The sequence below is a fragment of the Mus caroli genome, unplaced genomic scaffold (assembly GCF_978045245.1).
Source record: "Mus caroli unplaced genomic scaffold, Mus_caroli_1 scaffold_8, whole genome shotgun sequence".
NCBI classification, from domain to species: domain Eukaryota; kingdom Metazoa; phylum Chordata; class Mammalia; order Rodentia; family Muridae; genus Mus; species Mus caroli.
This window is the reverse complement of record NW_028227263.1, coordinates 102815297-102829826: the sequence shown is the minus strand read 5'-3', so window position 1 is coordinate 102829826 and position 14530 is coordinate 102815297. Positions and strand designations below refer to the sequence as shown.

Sequence of the window (14530 nt, the reverse complement as noted above, 5' to 3'; positions counted from 1 at the left end):
ATAACGGAGCCTTTGATTAGCGGGGGAGGGGGAGGCCACCCCCTGGCCGAGCTAGCTGGGAGGGGGGAGTTGAGTGAGGGTGGAGGGAAGGAGGGAGGGAGCGCCCTCCCCGCTGGAAGGAGAGAAAGAAGGAGGGAGGGGGCGGGGAGGGAGCGAGCTGGGCTCTGCACTGCCGTGTGACTAGAAATTGTAATCGCAGAGAAAGGGAGCAAGGCAGAGCTGGGAGAGAGGCGAGGAGGCAGGCCCCAGGACAGACAGACGGACAGTGGGAACCTGATTGAGCCAGGCTCCCAGCAATGACAGAGTGACAGGGACAGTGGAGGAGGAGGACAGACCGACAAGGGGTCTGGTGGTCCTTGGGGAGACAAGACAGAGTCGGGGAGCTGGGGAGAGGGGCAGAGGCTGTGTCTGTGAGTGAAGAGAAAGGAAGCTGGTGTTGGGGGGAGTAAAGTGGGGGGCACAGGACCACAGGAGGCAAGGTCTTGCTCGTGTGGTGGCCAAGAGAAGAAGGCCAGGCTCCCCTAGAGGGTGGGGAGGGCGACAGACGGGGGGGGGGGGGTGCAGGGAGACCCAAGAAGCCCCTGCGCCCCCCCCCCCTCAGCACAAGCTCAACGGGAAGCAGTAGGAAGCTGGGGTGGCAGGGCCCCGGGCAACTGCAGGCATGTGGAGGGGGGGCCTGGGGCACAGAGAGAAGGCCATCGGAAGCCAAGCCGCCAGGGTGAGTGTCCCTCAGTGTGTGTGCTCTGGGAGCGGGGAGACAAGGACAAGGAGATGGTGGTGGCAGGAGAGGCGGGAGGGGAGGGAGGGGAGCTGCTACTGCAGAAGCCTCGACGGGGTGTGCACTGGCAGCCTTGGTGGGGGAGGAGACCCGGGCGCTGGCCTGGGGGGATGGTGGGCTCGGTGAGCACAGACCCTTGGCTGGTCGTTGCCAGAGTATCAGGAAGTGGGGATCGTGGAACCGAGTGGACTGAGGAGAAAGCTCCCTGGCCACATGTGTGGGAACAAAGGCCCACCGGCCCCTGCCGAGGCAGGCTAGTGAAGGCAGCGTGTGGTGGCCAGCACTGAGGCAAGGGGGGGGGGCCTCTGTCTCTCTGTCTTTCTGTCTATCTCTGGGTCTCTGCTTTACTCCTCGTGCCTCCGCTTCTCTGATCCTGTCAGTCTCTGCTCCTGGGTCCATCTCTCCATCTCCGTCTTTTTGTCTTTTTCTCTGTTTCTGCCTCTCTGTCATGGTCTCTGTCCCTTAGCCTCTGTCTATCTCTGTGCCGGTTTTTGTCTTTGTCTTTTTCCCCCCTTTTCTATCTTTGTCTCTGTTTCCGTGCCTCTCACCATCTCTGTCATTTCCTCTTGGTCTGTCTCTCTGTCTCCATCTCTGTTTCTCTTTATCTCTGTCTCCATCTCTGTCTCCATTTCCAGCCCTGCCTTCACACACTTGCTCCAATACACAGCGGCGGCACACATATTTCTATCTGGGTTAAAATCTTGGAGGCTACAAGAGTGTGTGTGTGTGTGTGTGTGTGTGTGTGTGTGTGTGTGTGTGTGTGCACGCGCGCGTGCGCGCGCTCCTGCGCACCTGCATGGGGGGCAGGCAGCCCTGTGTCCATGGATTAGAGAGGCCGTGTGTGAGGGTGTGTCTGTCTCTGCTGTTTGTGTGAGTGGGTGGGTGATCATGTTTATGGGGACCCCTTTCCCCCTACTGCCCCCCCCCGTTTTGGGGACTCTATGTGTGTGAGCACTCAGGGGTGCCATGTGGAGGGACCATTGGGAGCCAGAGGGTAAGTCCTGAGGCCAAACCCCCTCTGCCACCCAGTGGGCCTTGACAAGGCACAAAATCCAGCAGCTTCCGCCCTCCACAGGCAGGAGCGGCTGATGCATAGGAAGGGCGCCTGCTGTGCTGGCTGCAGTCACTGTCCTATCTGCGCGCCATTTGGTTAGCCTGAGTCCCTCCCCCCTGGGACTCAGGAAAACAGGGGACAGGCTGGGGGGGGGGTGTGTACAATGACCCTAAATTCCTGTGTCCCAGACACAGACATGGGGGTCCCTACTGCCCCATCCCCACTCCATCAGCTCCTCAGCCCTGTCCTGCGACAGCCGCTGGCACGGGTCCCGCCACAGGCTGTGTTCCCTCGGAGCACCTGCAATCTTGAGGCCCATGGGCACTGCTATAGTCTCCAACTGGGCCACCACAGGGTGGGGGCACCCCAACAGCCTCCCACCTCCTGTCAGAAACCCTCTAGGACAGGACAGGGCCTGAGTGGAGTGAGGGATGACCCCAGGGTGGGCAGAAGAGAATACAGAGATGGGCCTTCATGTCTGGTGCCCATACACCTAGATGGAGACCTGCAGGGAGGAATGGAGGGATGGGACGCTGCCTCCCAGGGGACCTGCAACCTGCTTGATGTGTGATGGGAGTTGATCAGTGTTGCTTTTCACCCAGGCAGAGCCTTTGCCTCATTGTCTACCTGTCCCTCTATCTCTACATACTTACCTGTCTAACTGAACTCAATGCAATGACACAACTTAAAAACAAAACAAAACATTGTTTTAAACAGTTCTAGGGGTGGAAACAAAGGCCTTGAGCATCCTGGGAATGTGCCCCACGGCCCAGCCACATGTTGCCTTTTTAGTTTTGAATGAGGTCTCACTGCATTGCCCAGGTTGGCTCTGGATGTACTCTCTCTAGCCCAGGCCAGTCTGCAACTTTCAATGCTCCTGCCTCGACATCTTGAGCAACTGAAAGGGCAGTCCTGCGACCCCAGGCCTGGCAGGATCTAAGTTTGAATCTAGCTGACATTGCCATTTACTAACCAAGTGACCTTGGGCACAAATGTCCTCTCTCTTGCCTCATTTATCCTTTCTGCAGAATGGCTCAGGGGAGGATGAGGTCTGGCACAGGAAGGCCAGGTCCCTGTAACTCTGGTTCTGAGCAGGGGTAGGGACTTCTGGTGGAACTGAGCCTGATGAAGCCCAGGCAGCCTGAGTCCCTGTTGCTTACTGACCAACACCCTCTCTTCTCCTACAGCCCCCCAGCGTGCCCTCGGAGTATGAACATTGAGGATGGCGCAGGCCCACATCCGCGGCTCCCCGTGCCCCTTGCTGCCGCCTGGTAGGATGTCCTGGCCCCACGGGGCTCTCTTGCTCCTGTGGCTCTTCTCCCCACCCCTAAGGGCTGGTGGGGGCGGTGTGGCCGTGACCTCAGCCGCTGGAGGAGGCTCCCCGCCAGCCACCTCCTGCCCAGCCGCCTGCTCCTGCAGCAACCAGGCCAGCCGGGTGATCTGCACGCGGAGGGAGCTGGCCGAGGTGCCAGCCAGCATCCCTGTCAACACCCGCTACCTGAACCTGCAAGAGAACAGCATCCAGGTGAGCCCGCCTCCGCCGCTGGTTGGCCCGTGGGTCAAGGCACAAAGGGTGCAAGCCTCTGCCTCCCTCCTCAACCCTCTTATCCTGGAGTTCCTGGTGTCTGCACGCCGCTTCGCGTCCTCGCCCCGCCCACCTTTGCGATATATTTCCATGTAGGCTGTGTACGTTTTCCTGGGGTGCCTGTCACACCCCCACACCACAGTACAGGGTGCCTTGAGGTAGCCAGGAGAGGCCCTTTCACTTCACCATCGCTTGTGTTGGCCTGACATGGCATCTCCAGAAAACCTCAATGTCTTCTTCTAGTGGGGGCTGGTTTCCTTCCGGTCCTGGAGAACTGGCTGGGTGAATGATGGGGGCCAAGGGGTTCAGGGTTTAGGGTTGGTACTGGCAGAGTGGTCAGTGGAGGCTGCAGCTGCAGGTGACTTTCGCTGCCTTTTGGCTGGTGTACAACCTTCCCCATACGGTGGGGCTAGGGGCTGTGCTGGTGGCAGAGTGAGCTGTTGGGAGCCGCCTCCCACCTCTGCGCTGTGACATTTGGAACAGGTCTTTCTACAGCGGGGAGGCTGAGGTGGGGCTGTCCTGAGTGCTGCAGATTGCTCAGCAGCGCCCCAGCCAGCTATCAGCTGTCTGCAGACCCAGTGTCTGTGAGCACAGACATGGTGCTCACCCCCATGAGGATTTTGTTTTTGGTTGGTTGGTTCTTGGGTTTTGTTTTGCTTTTCTATGTATCTATGCATTTATCTATCTGTCTGAGATAGGATCAGCGACTCACTTTGTATCCCTGGCTGGTTTGGAACTCTTTCCATAGGCAGCTCAGGCTGCCCTTAAGCCTGCTCTGTAGCCCAGGTTGCCCCCAACTTGCAGTGATGCTCTTGCTCCAGTCTCCTGTGTGTAGGGATTACAGTTGTGAAGCACGGCATTGGCTGAAGGCCACTGTTTAAAAGGCATCGAGTCAATTCCAAGTCCTCGTGTAGACTGCCTTGTACCCGTTTCATACACGTGGGAGAGAGGAGGGCACCCTCACTGAAGGTCTTAGACCCCAGTCCCCAGCAGAGGGCTCCGTGGCCCCATATAGCTCTCTAGAGAGCCAGACTCTGAGAAGAATCAAAGCCTGGGACATTTCGGGGGAAAGGACAGGCTCTTTCTGGGTGTCTGGGAAGCAAGGATAGGCAAACCAGAGAATCTTGAGACCCAGTGCCACCACTGCACCTGACCTCATCATTTCTGCCAGTTCATTTGAAGTCTGCCCCTCATCTCTCCAGCTGCAGCCTCAGCTGGGTTGTCCATGCCCCTCCCTAGGGGCAGACCCTCTGCCACAAAATGGATATCATCAAAGGATGAAAAAATAGCAGTAAAATAAGAGCACGGATTTGTCACTGCGTAGGGGATCTGCACACCACTGAGGAGGCTTCTCAGCTCCCTAAAAGCTGAGGTCCAGAATGGAGAGAGACCAGTGAGCCTGGCCTCCATCCAGAGCCTGCCTTCCCACGGGCAGGAGCTGTCCCAAGAGCAGGAAATGGAGTGCTGGCTCAGAATGGCAGCATGCACCTATAATCCCAGGAGGATAACTGTGAGGGCCACCCTGGGCTACAGAGTGAGTTCCAGGCCAGCCTAGGCACAGAGAGACCATGCTTGAAATCCAACCAACAAACCAACACACAACAAAAGAAAAAAAAAAACTAATGGTTTTAATTATCCATATTTTTTTAAAAATCAACACATCCCACCACCCAGATATAAATAACTCCTGTTTACATTTGTTTTCATACCTTTCTGGGCTTATGTAAATGCATCTTTTAATTATTTATTATAGAATGAATACAGATTAATTTAGAAAAACTAGAAAATACACCTAGATAAACATATAGAGACAAAAGCTACTCAGAATCCCATAGGCTCTTTCCTGTCTGGAGTCCTCAAACTGATGTCCTCAGAACATCCTCAGGGTCCTATCTGGCCTTTGCTTCTGTGTGTGTGTGTGTGTTGTTGTTGTTGTTTATGTGCATAGGGAAGCAGAGGTAGACAGATGCCAGGTGTCTTCCACAATTACTCTCCACCTTTTCTTTTGAAGTGGGCTCTCTCTGGACACAGACCACTAGGCTTGCTGGCCAGTCAGCCTCATGGATCCTCCTGTCTTCCTTGCCAGTACTGGGTGACAGATGTGCACTGCCGTACCTGGCTTTTTCCCTGGTGCTGGAGCTCAAAGGAACGCTGGTCTTCCTGCCTGTGCACCAAGCACTTTCCTATAGAGCTTTGGCCTCAGCCTGCTTTCTTTTCAGAAATGAGAACCACAGTGTTCAGTGCTGTCCTGAGGTTGGGTTTTGGCACCTGGTGGTACAGCCAGGAACGTCTTTCTCAGAGCCGTCATGGCTGGGCGTTTGTTTTTGCAGTATTTGGAGAGGGAATCTAGAGCTTCCAACATGTGCACAGAGCCACAGTCACCCCCAACCCCAAACACTAGGGAATTCTAGGCAGGAGCTCTACCAGTGAGCCACACCCCCAGCCCCTCCCTGGGGGGTCCTAGGCATCTCCAGCCCTCTGTCACTTTTTATTTTGAGATAGGTTTTACTCAGTTGTCCAGGCTGGCCTTGAACCCACTCTATAACCTAGGCACACTGTAAGCTTGCCATCCTCCTGCCTCTTGCCTACTTGAGGATCTGAGCTGCCAGGCCTGTACCACTAGATTTGGCTTGGTTTAGGGTTTTTGAAATAGATTCTCACTTGCATCTCAAGCTGGCCTTGAACTCCAACTCCGAAGTGCTGAGACTACATAGATGTATCACAGGCCTGGCTTCTAATGTGGTTCGATAAAAACTTACTATTCATGTCATCAAGAAGAGACTAGTTAAATGGCTGGATGCTTGTGCTCTGGGGTGCTGTGCACTTATTACAAACTGCAGCAGAGGGGTTGGGGGACTGGGCTGTAAGGCTCCAGCCAAGAGTCCTTGCCTTGCTTCTGGTCCCAGCACGGTGATAGCTGACACTAAAGAAAGACTGCTCACTTCTCAGCTGCAATTGGAAATATCCATGCCGCATCTTCCCATTGCTCCAGACTCAACCCATGTGATTAGAAGTGGGCCTGCTGGGTTGGAGTTCAAGATCAGAGAAGCATTTGATCACTACCTGTGCCCTGGGTGGACACATACACACTCAACATACCATCCTTACAGACTATACACACACACACACACACACACACACATCATCCTTAGAGACTACATATATACACACAGTCAACATACCATCCTTACAGACTACACACACACACACACACTTAACATACTATCTTCAGAGACTGCACATACACACACACACACACACACACACACTCAACATACCATCCTTACAGACTACACACACACACACACACTACCATTACCTGATTACTGTCTTGTCAACTGTCTCCATGATGACCCTTGCCCTGCCACCATTCCCTTCTGCATCCTCAGCACCCAGAGCAAGAGCAGTGAGCGGTAGGTCCTCAGCAGACATCTAGGAGCAGATGGAAGCCTGTCCAGAGCTCTGCCCTCTGCTGAGCAGGGGCCCTGTCCCCATAGTGCCCTCTTGTGAGAACCTGCATGGCTGAGAGAGCCCCACCACCTGTTCCCACAGTAGCCTGGCCCGAGAATGCCATGCAGGGGGTGAAGGCAGAGAGGACCACACTGGGCACTTGGGACAATTGACAGGGTTCTCTCTAACATGTGACTGTCGTGGTTGTGTGTAGGCTCAGGGGAGGAGTCTCTAACACAGGACAGGGACAGGAAGTGGTCCCTGTAGGCTAGAAGAGGAATCTTTTCACTTGATTTTATTTAGATTGATTGCTTAGTTTGTGGTGTTGAGGGTGGAGCCTAGAACATTTTATTTTTCTTAAATCTGCAGTTGCCTACTGGTCCCCAGTTGTCCAAATGGGCTGGACTCCACAATCTAACTGAGCATGTGGGCCCAGGGTTACTCTGGTCTGGTGACAGGCCACCAGGCCCTGGAGAAGTTGGGGTGTGGAAAGCAGAGGGTAGACAGCCACCCCTCCATCCTCCACTCTTTTCCAGAAGATACTCCACCTGGCTGGGCTCCTTATGCAGCACCCTTCCCCGTCCCATACCCCTCCTGCCCACAACCACCCTCAGACACTCATGGTGGTCTCTACCTTCCTGCTGCTGCTGCTGCTGCTGCTGCTGCTGCTGGTGTGTGTGTGCGTGTGCGTGTGCGTGCATGCTTGTGGTCCCATTCTCTGTGTCATTCACTGGGAGCTCTCCACCTCCTTTTTTTTGAGACAGGGACTCTCACAGGCCAAAACCTCACCAAATCAGCTATGCTGCTACCTAGCCAGTCCCTGTCTCGATTTCTCTGTGCCCGGATCACTATTATGAGCTATACACCAAGTTCTTTATGTGAGTGCTGGGCATTGCACTTCATCCCTGTGTGTACATTCACTTTTCCCAGAAGCTGGCCCCAGGCCCTGCAGAGTGATCTCCATGGATGGCTTCTTCCAGGGAAAGTCTTAGGACCATGTGCGCATTTACTTAGCAAAGCGCGGCTGCCTCCACAGAGGCTGTATACAGTCCCTCCGCCATGACCACTGGAAGGAAATTGAAAGTTCAAAGACTTCCCATTTGAGGATGGCCTAACAGCCAGCATCCCACATCTCAGAGTTGGTTGCCCCGTGCTCCCTCTGCATAGCTAGCTATGGCTAGGGAAGGAATTCCCCCACACCCTCTCTGTGAATTCTGCATAGGTATTTACAATGTGGTCTCAAAGAAGATTGTGAGACACTTCAAAGTGCCCCATATATGACATCAAACTCTTAGTAAGGTGTAGAGCTAAAGAACTGACTCAGAAGGCTGAGGCAGGAGGATTGCCAGGAGTTTAAGGTCAATATGGGCTACATAGTGAGATTCCATTTTAATCAATTGATCAATCAATTTTACCGAGCTTTCAAAAATAGGAGGAATTCCAAATGATTCCCTAGTGTTAATATTTTAAAGCCTCACAGGGAGGGAGTTTGGAGACCTGCTCCAGCTGTTAAGAGAACTTGCCGCTTTTGCAGAGGACCTCGGTTCAGTTGCCAGCATCCACATATTGTATGAGAACCTCCTAACTTTAATGTCCTTTTCTGACCTCTGAGGGCACCAAACACACACATGGTACAAATACACACATGCAAGCAAAATACACATATGCATTAAATATTTTAATTGCTTTTTTTTGAAGGGTTGTTCTTGCAGAAGACCTACGTTCAGGTCTGAACACCCACACAGTGGCTCACAACCACATGGAACTCTAGCTCTGGGAGGATCTGACATCCTCCTTTGGCCTTTATGGGCACTGGACAGATGTGACATACATACATACATACATACATACATACATACATGTCAGCAAAACACCATGCACCTGATGATAAATAAATCCTTTTCATTGTTTTTGATTTTGTTTGTTTGCTGAGACAGGGTTTCTCTGTGTAGCCCTGGCTGTCCTGGAACTCACTCTGTAGACCAAGCTGGCCTCGAACTTAGAAATCCGCCTGCCTCTGCCTCTGGAGTGCTGGGATTAAAGGCGTGCACCACCATCACCCAGCTAGAAATAAATCTTTTAAAGAACCATTTCACAAGGAATGCACAAAAACACTGCCCATGCTTCTCTCTCAAGGTTGCTCTTTGTGGGGAATTTAACTTCTCCGTGATGTCTTGTTTTCTCAATGTTTGCTCACTGAGAGCCTCCAATCTGCAATCAGGACAAGTAACCCGAAGCAGCAGATGCCAAGCCTGGTGTGGTGGCAGAGGCCTGGCTCCACAGATGCTCAGGAGGCTGGGGTAGGAGGACAGCATGGGAGACTCAGTGAAACCATTTTTCAGAATAAAATGTAAAAAGATGGCTGGGGTGTAGCTCGGTGGTACTGCGCCTGCCTAGAACCCCCAGTGAGGGTGGAGCCCCTGCTGTAGACAAGGGAGGCCGAGGCTGATGTCTGCAGCTGGATGGCGCCTCCTTCCCACATCTGTCTGTGAGGATCCTGGGAAAAGCCACGCCTGCCTCCTGCAACTGAGCTGTGTACTGGGCTAGGTTTCCATCTCTTCCATCCCCTTCTTTTTCTTCTTCAAGGCAGGGCTTCATTTACCTCAGGCTGGCCCTGAACTCACTGCTTTGCAGAAAACAGGCTCGAAATCCTGATTCTTCTGTCTCTACCTCCTAAAGGCTAGGATGACAAAAAAGTGCCACCACGCCTAGTTTATATAGTGTGGGGGGTGGGCTGGGAGGCTATGACCACTTCCCCAACTGAAGTTTCTCAGCCCCACCCTTGATGTTCTTGTGTGTGTGTGTGTGTGTGTGTGTGTGTGTAGTGTAGTGTATGTATGTATATTTGTGGATTGTGTTGTGTGTTGTGTAGTGTGTGTTGTGTGTGTGGTATGTGTTGTGTGTCTGTGTTGTGTGTGAATGTGTATGTGTATGGTGTGTGGTGTGTCTGTGGTATAAGTATGTGGTATGTGTGTATCTGTGTGGAGTGTGGTGTGTGTGTGATGTATGTGTGTGTAGTTTATGTGTGTGTATGTAGTGTATGTGTGTATATGTGTGGAGTGTGTGTAGTGTGTGTGTATGTGTGTATGCATGTGGTGTGGTCTGTGTGTATGTTTTATGTATGTGTGCTGTATGTGTGTGTGTGGAGTGTTGTGTGTTGTGTAGTCTGTTGCTATAAGGTGTGTGTGGGGTGTATGTGAGTATGTGTATGGAGTGTGGTATGTGTGGTGTATAGTGTGTATGGTGTGTGTTGTGTGTGTGGTATGTGGTATGTCTGTGTGGCCAGAGGACAACTTGAGACACCATTCTCTGGTAGTGGCCACATCCTGTGAGGGGGAGTCTCTCAGTGCTTCATGCTCAGCTGTCAGGCCAGGCTCCCCGGGTAGTGAGCTCCAGGGATCCCCAGCCTGAAGTGACAAACACCTGCCACCACACCTGGCTTTCTTTTCTTTTTTTCTTTTTTTTTTTTTTTTAATGAATTCTGAGAATCAAACTCTGGCCCTCCTGCCAACTGGGCAAGCACTTTGCCAACTGTGTGTAAGGGAGGATGGGGGTGGGGGGGACTAAAGTAGAGCTCTGTTTTATAGCCCAGGCTGGTCTGCAATGTCCTGTAACCCGCTTGCATGGTGGGTCTACAACCATGAGACAGCATGCCCTTCCTTTGAGCTCAGTTCCATTTCATCCACCCTGACCCTGTAAACACTGTGACACAGGCACCTTCCTCCTCCTGGGGCCCCTTCCGCACCTGCTCATCCACCCATCAGCCCCTGAGTGCTCTGTGTCCAGGGACATAGAGGGTCCACTCTCAGCCTCAGGTACATTATGGAAACTGCATAGACCCCCACTTCATCCTGGGTAAAGTGAGGATAACAGGTTCCCCCTGTCAGAGCTACTGAAAAGTCTGGGGGCTTGGGAGAGTAGGGGTGTGGCCGAATGCTCACCTACAGTGTGGCTGTGTTCATCCCTAGCACGGCATGAAACATGGCCTTGGTGGCCCTCACCTCTCATCCCATCTCCCCTTGTGCAGCTGTCACACTGCACACTTGGGACTGCTATGTCAGTGCCTGGTGGCCTCTGTCTGAGACCCTGAGACTCCACCTCCACGAATGAAGTCACAGCCGGAGTTGTCTTTCCCAGCCTGTGCTTTCTCACAGTCGAGGAGAGGAAGGAGGAGGGGACCCATCAGCCCTGCAAGCCCTTCTTCAGCACAGACAGCACCCTGAGGCCTGAGAGAGTGAGACACTGAGGGCGGTGCCTGAGTCAGGAAGTAGAATTAGGGATCAGCTTTTCAGCACAGCTCCTTGTACTTCCTAGTTAATGACAGGCAAGGGGAAAACCCCAGGCGCAGGCCACAAGGGAAGGAAAGAAGGAAGGAAGGGAGGGAGGGAGGGAGGGAGGGAGGGAGGGAGACCAATCCAAGCCTGGGTGACCAAATTACCAATCTGATGCCAACACATGGCCCCAGCCATGTGCTAACCACCAAAGAATTCTGTGGAAGAGGAAGGCACTTTTTCAAAGGATAAGAGAGAAACACAAGAAGCTGTCATTGAAACAGCTGGATTTTTTGTTTTTCATTTTCGATGTTCTGTGGGTATAAATGTGTATGTATGTGATATGTATATATATGTGAATATATATATATATACACATATATATACACACACATATATATACACACATATATATGCTTGTGTGTGTGTTTGTGCATGTGTGTGTGTAGTGTGGGTATATTGTGGTGTGTGTGTTTGTGTAGATGTGTGTTATGGATGTATGTGGATGTATGATGTGGGGGGTGTGGATATATGTGTGTGTGTTGTGAGTATATGTGTAGTAGTTGTTTGTGATGTGTATATGTGTGTATGTGTGAGTGTATGTGTTTGTGTGTGGTGCAGGTATATATGTGTGTGTGTGTGGTGCAGGTATATATGTGTGTGTGTGGTGTGGTGTATGTGCACATGTTGTCTGTGCATAGTGTGAGTATATGTATATGTGTGTGCTATGTATGTGATATGGTGTGGTGTCTGTGTGTTGCATGGGCATACATGCATGCATATAGGTCAGAGGTTGGCATCAGGTGTCTTCTTCTGTCCCTCTCCACCATTTTTACCTGAAGTTCACTTATGTGGCTAGATTGTATGCACCCAGATTCTTATGTGGGCTCTAAAGATCAAACTCAGGACATCATGTGTGCATGGCCAGCATTTACCTGAGTCAGCCACCTCTCCAGCCCAGTATCTTTTAAACTTGAAAACAAAAATTTGTGTCACAAAAACTAAAACAACCATAACCCTCATAAGCTGGCTCAACTTTTTCCCCTGCTTCATTACATTCGGCACGGATGAAAACAATTTATCTTAATAGCATTAGGATGAACGGTCCACTTAATCATTTTCCTACCACAGTTAAATTTTTAATAAAGGATCTCTTGACAGTTTGTTTTCTTAAAAGCCCTAGCAGAACATGGTGTGATGCGCTCAGCTCCAGTCCTGGTTACAGACTGCAGCCAAGTGCACAGTGCTCTGAGAAGCCAGGCTGCAGGAAGGGCTGGGGCCAGGCAAGAATCAGCAGGGTCATTCCTGACCCCGTCCTCTTTCTCCTTTGTCACAGCAACTTTGGGCAAGAGGTGGAAGGCTCCCTGCTACAAGAGCCCATCGCCATGGTGTCTGTCAATAGTTGTGTTAGGGTTCTCTTGGGGACAGAACTGATGGGATGGATGGAGAGAGAGAGAGAGAGAGAGAGAGAAAATGGAATATAGTTAAATAATAGATGATAGATAGATGGATGGATGGATGGATGGATGGATGGATGGATGGAGGGATGGATGGAGGGATGGAGGGATGGATGGAGGGATGGATGGATAGAGGCAGACAGATAAGACATGTTAGAATGGCTTACAGGCTGTGGTCCAGCTAGTCTAACAATGGCTGTCTACCACTGGAAAATCCAAGGATCCAGTAATTGTTCAGTCCATGAGACTGGCTGTCTCAGTTGTTCTTCAGTGGGCACTGGAATCCTGAAGAAGGAGACTTTAATGCTAGTGAAGGAATGGACTTGCCAGTGAGAGCAAGCAGGCAGAGAGAGCAAGCCTCCTTCTTCCATGTCTTTATATAGACTATGTCATTCCCTGGGGACAGGTGTGACAGGACAGACACAGTCCTGACTTCAAATAAACCACAGCATGATAATTAAATACCCATTTGGTGTAATTGTGGAGCTTCTGGCCTCAGTGGCATGATGGCCTCAGTACCCTAACACCATCTGGAGGTGTGGCCCAGATTAGAGGTGGATCTGTATTAATGGTGGATCTTCCCACTTCAAAGGTGCAGATTAGAAGTAGGACTTTCCATTTCAGGTGATTTAACTAAAAAAAAGAAAAAAGAAAAAGGAAAAATAATCCCTCTGAGTTGTGCCCAGCCATTTGAGTTTTAGTTAATTCCAGGTATAGTCAAATTGACAACCAAGAACTGCCGTCATAGAAGCCATGTGACTCTGACTCCAGCCTCAGAGGACATCTGGAGTGTTTTGGATGGTACTGGGGTATTGAGGCCCATCACCCCAGCATGCTGGAAGTGTCACAATTACACCATTATAGATTATTAATTACCATACTATGGGCTCTGTGAGGTTAGAAATGTGTCTGTCCTGTTCATAGCTGTCCTGAGGGAAGGCCCAGAATGACACAGACCCTCTCAGAAGATCCATCAAAGCCAGTGTAGTGGTGTCTGCTTGGGGCACCAGGGCACCCGACCAGGGAAACTAAGAGAAAACACGGTGTTTGTCTAGTCAATATTCTATTGCTATGAGGAGACACCATGACCAAGGCAACTCTTACAAAGGAAAACATTCAACTGGGCTGGCTTACAGTGTCAGAGGTTTAGTCTATTATCATCATGGCAGGAAGCATGGCGGCGTGTGGGCAGACATGACGCTGAAAGTTATACATCCTGATCAGCAGGCGGGGGAGGGGAGAGAGAGAGAGCCTGACCTGAGCATTTGAAGCCCCAAAGCCTACCCCCAGACATACACTTTCTCCTACAAGGCCACACCTACTCAGACAAGGCCACACCTCCTCCACCTAGGCCACACCCTCTAATCCCTCCAGTAGTGCCACTCCCTAATGACCAAGCATTCAAATCTATAAGCCCATTTTTGAGAACCGTTCCTTTTTACCAAAAGGCTGGGACTTTAGGGTGCGGTTGGAGTTGAGTTCCTAGAGTGATTGCATATCACGCATGAAGCTCGGAGTTCAATCCCCAGCCCTGTGCAGACCACTCACTTATAATTCCAGCACTTGGGATGTGAGTTCAAGGTCTTCATGGGGCACACAGTAAGTTTGATGACACTTGCCTGAAACTCATAATCCTGCCTTACTCATGGCAACCTTCCTGCCTCAGCCTCCCAAGTGCTGTCATTGGGCTTCACTCTCTGGCATTGTCACCCTTAAAGATGTCATACTTAAAGATGAGCAGGCTGTCGCCAGCATCCCTGGTGCCGTCCAGCAAGGGTCTGTGCTGGTAACTTTTCTCACTGTTATAAGAGAGTATCTGAGAAAAGCAACTTCAGGGAAGAGGTTTACCTTGACTCTTGACCCACAGTTCTCTGGGTGCTGTCCAACAAGTCAATAAAGGCGTGGTGGCAGGAGGGGGAGGCAGCTAGTCACACT

The 14530-nt window shown here is 51.4% G+C and overlaps 1 protein-coding gene across 2 annotated transcripts in view; it reads left to right on the top strand.

The window, feature by feature from the left end:
• Positions 1-14530, top strand: part of Lrrc4b (leucine rich repeat containing 4B) — a 33007-nt gene that overhangs the window by 12384 nt on the left and 6093 nt on the right. The window contains exons 1-2 of one of the 2 annotated variants that reach the window (XM_021168530.3): positions 178-718; positions 3020-3357. In XM_021168530.3, the coding sequence (XP_021024189.1) occupies positions 3055-3357 (303 nt within the window). In that variant the 5' untranslated portion in view covers positions 178-718; positions 3020-3054. Of the gene's footprint in view, positions 1-177; positions 719-3019; positions 3358-14530 lie in introns of those variants that run through there. The other variant, XM_029480203.2, reaches the window with a different exon arrangement.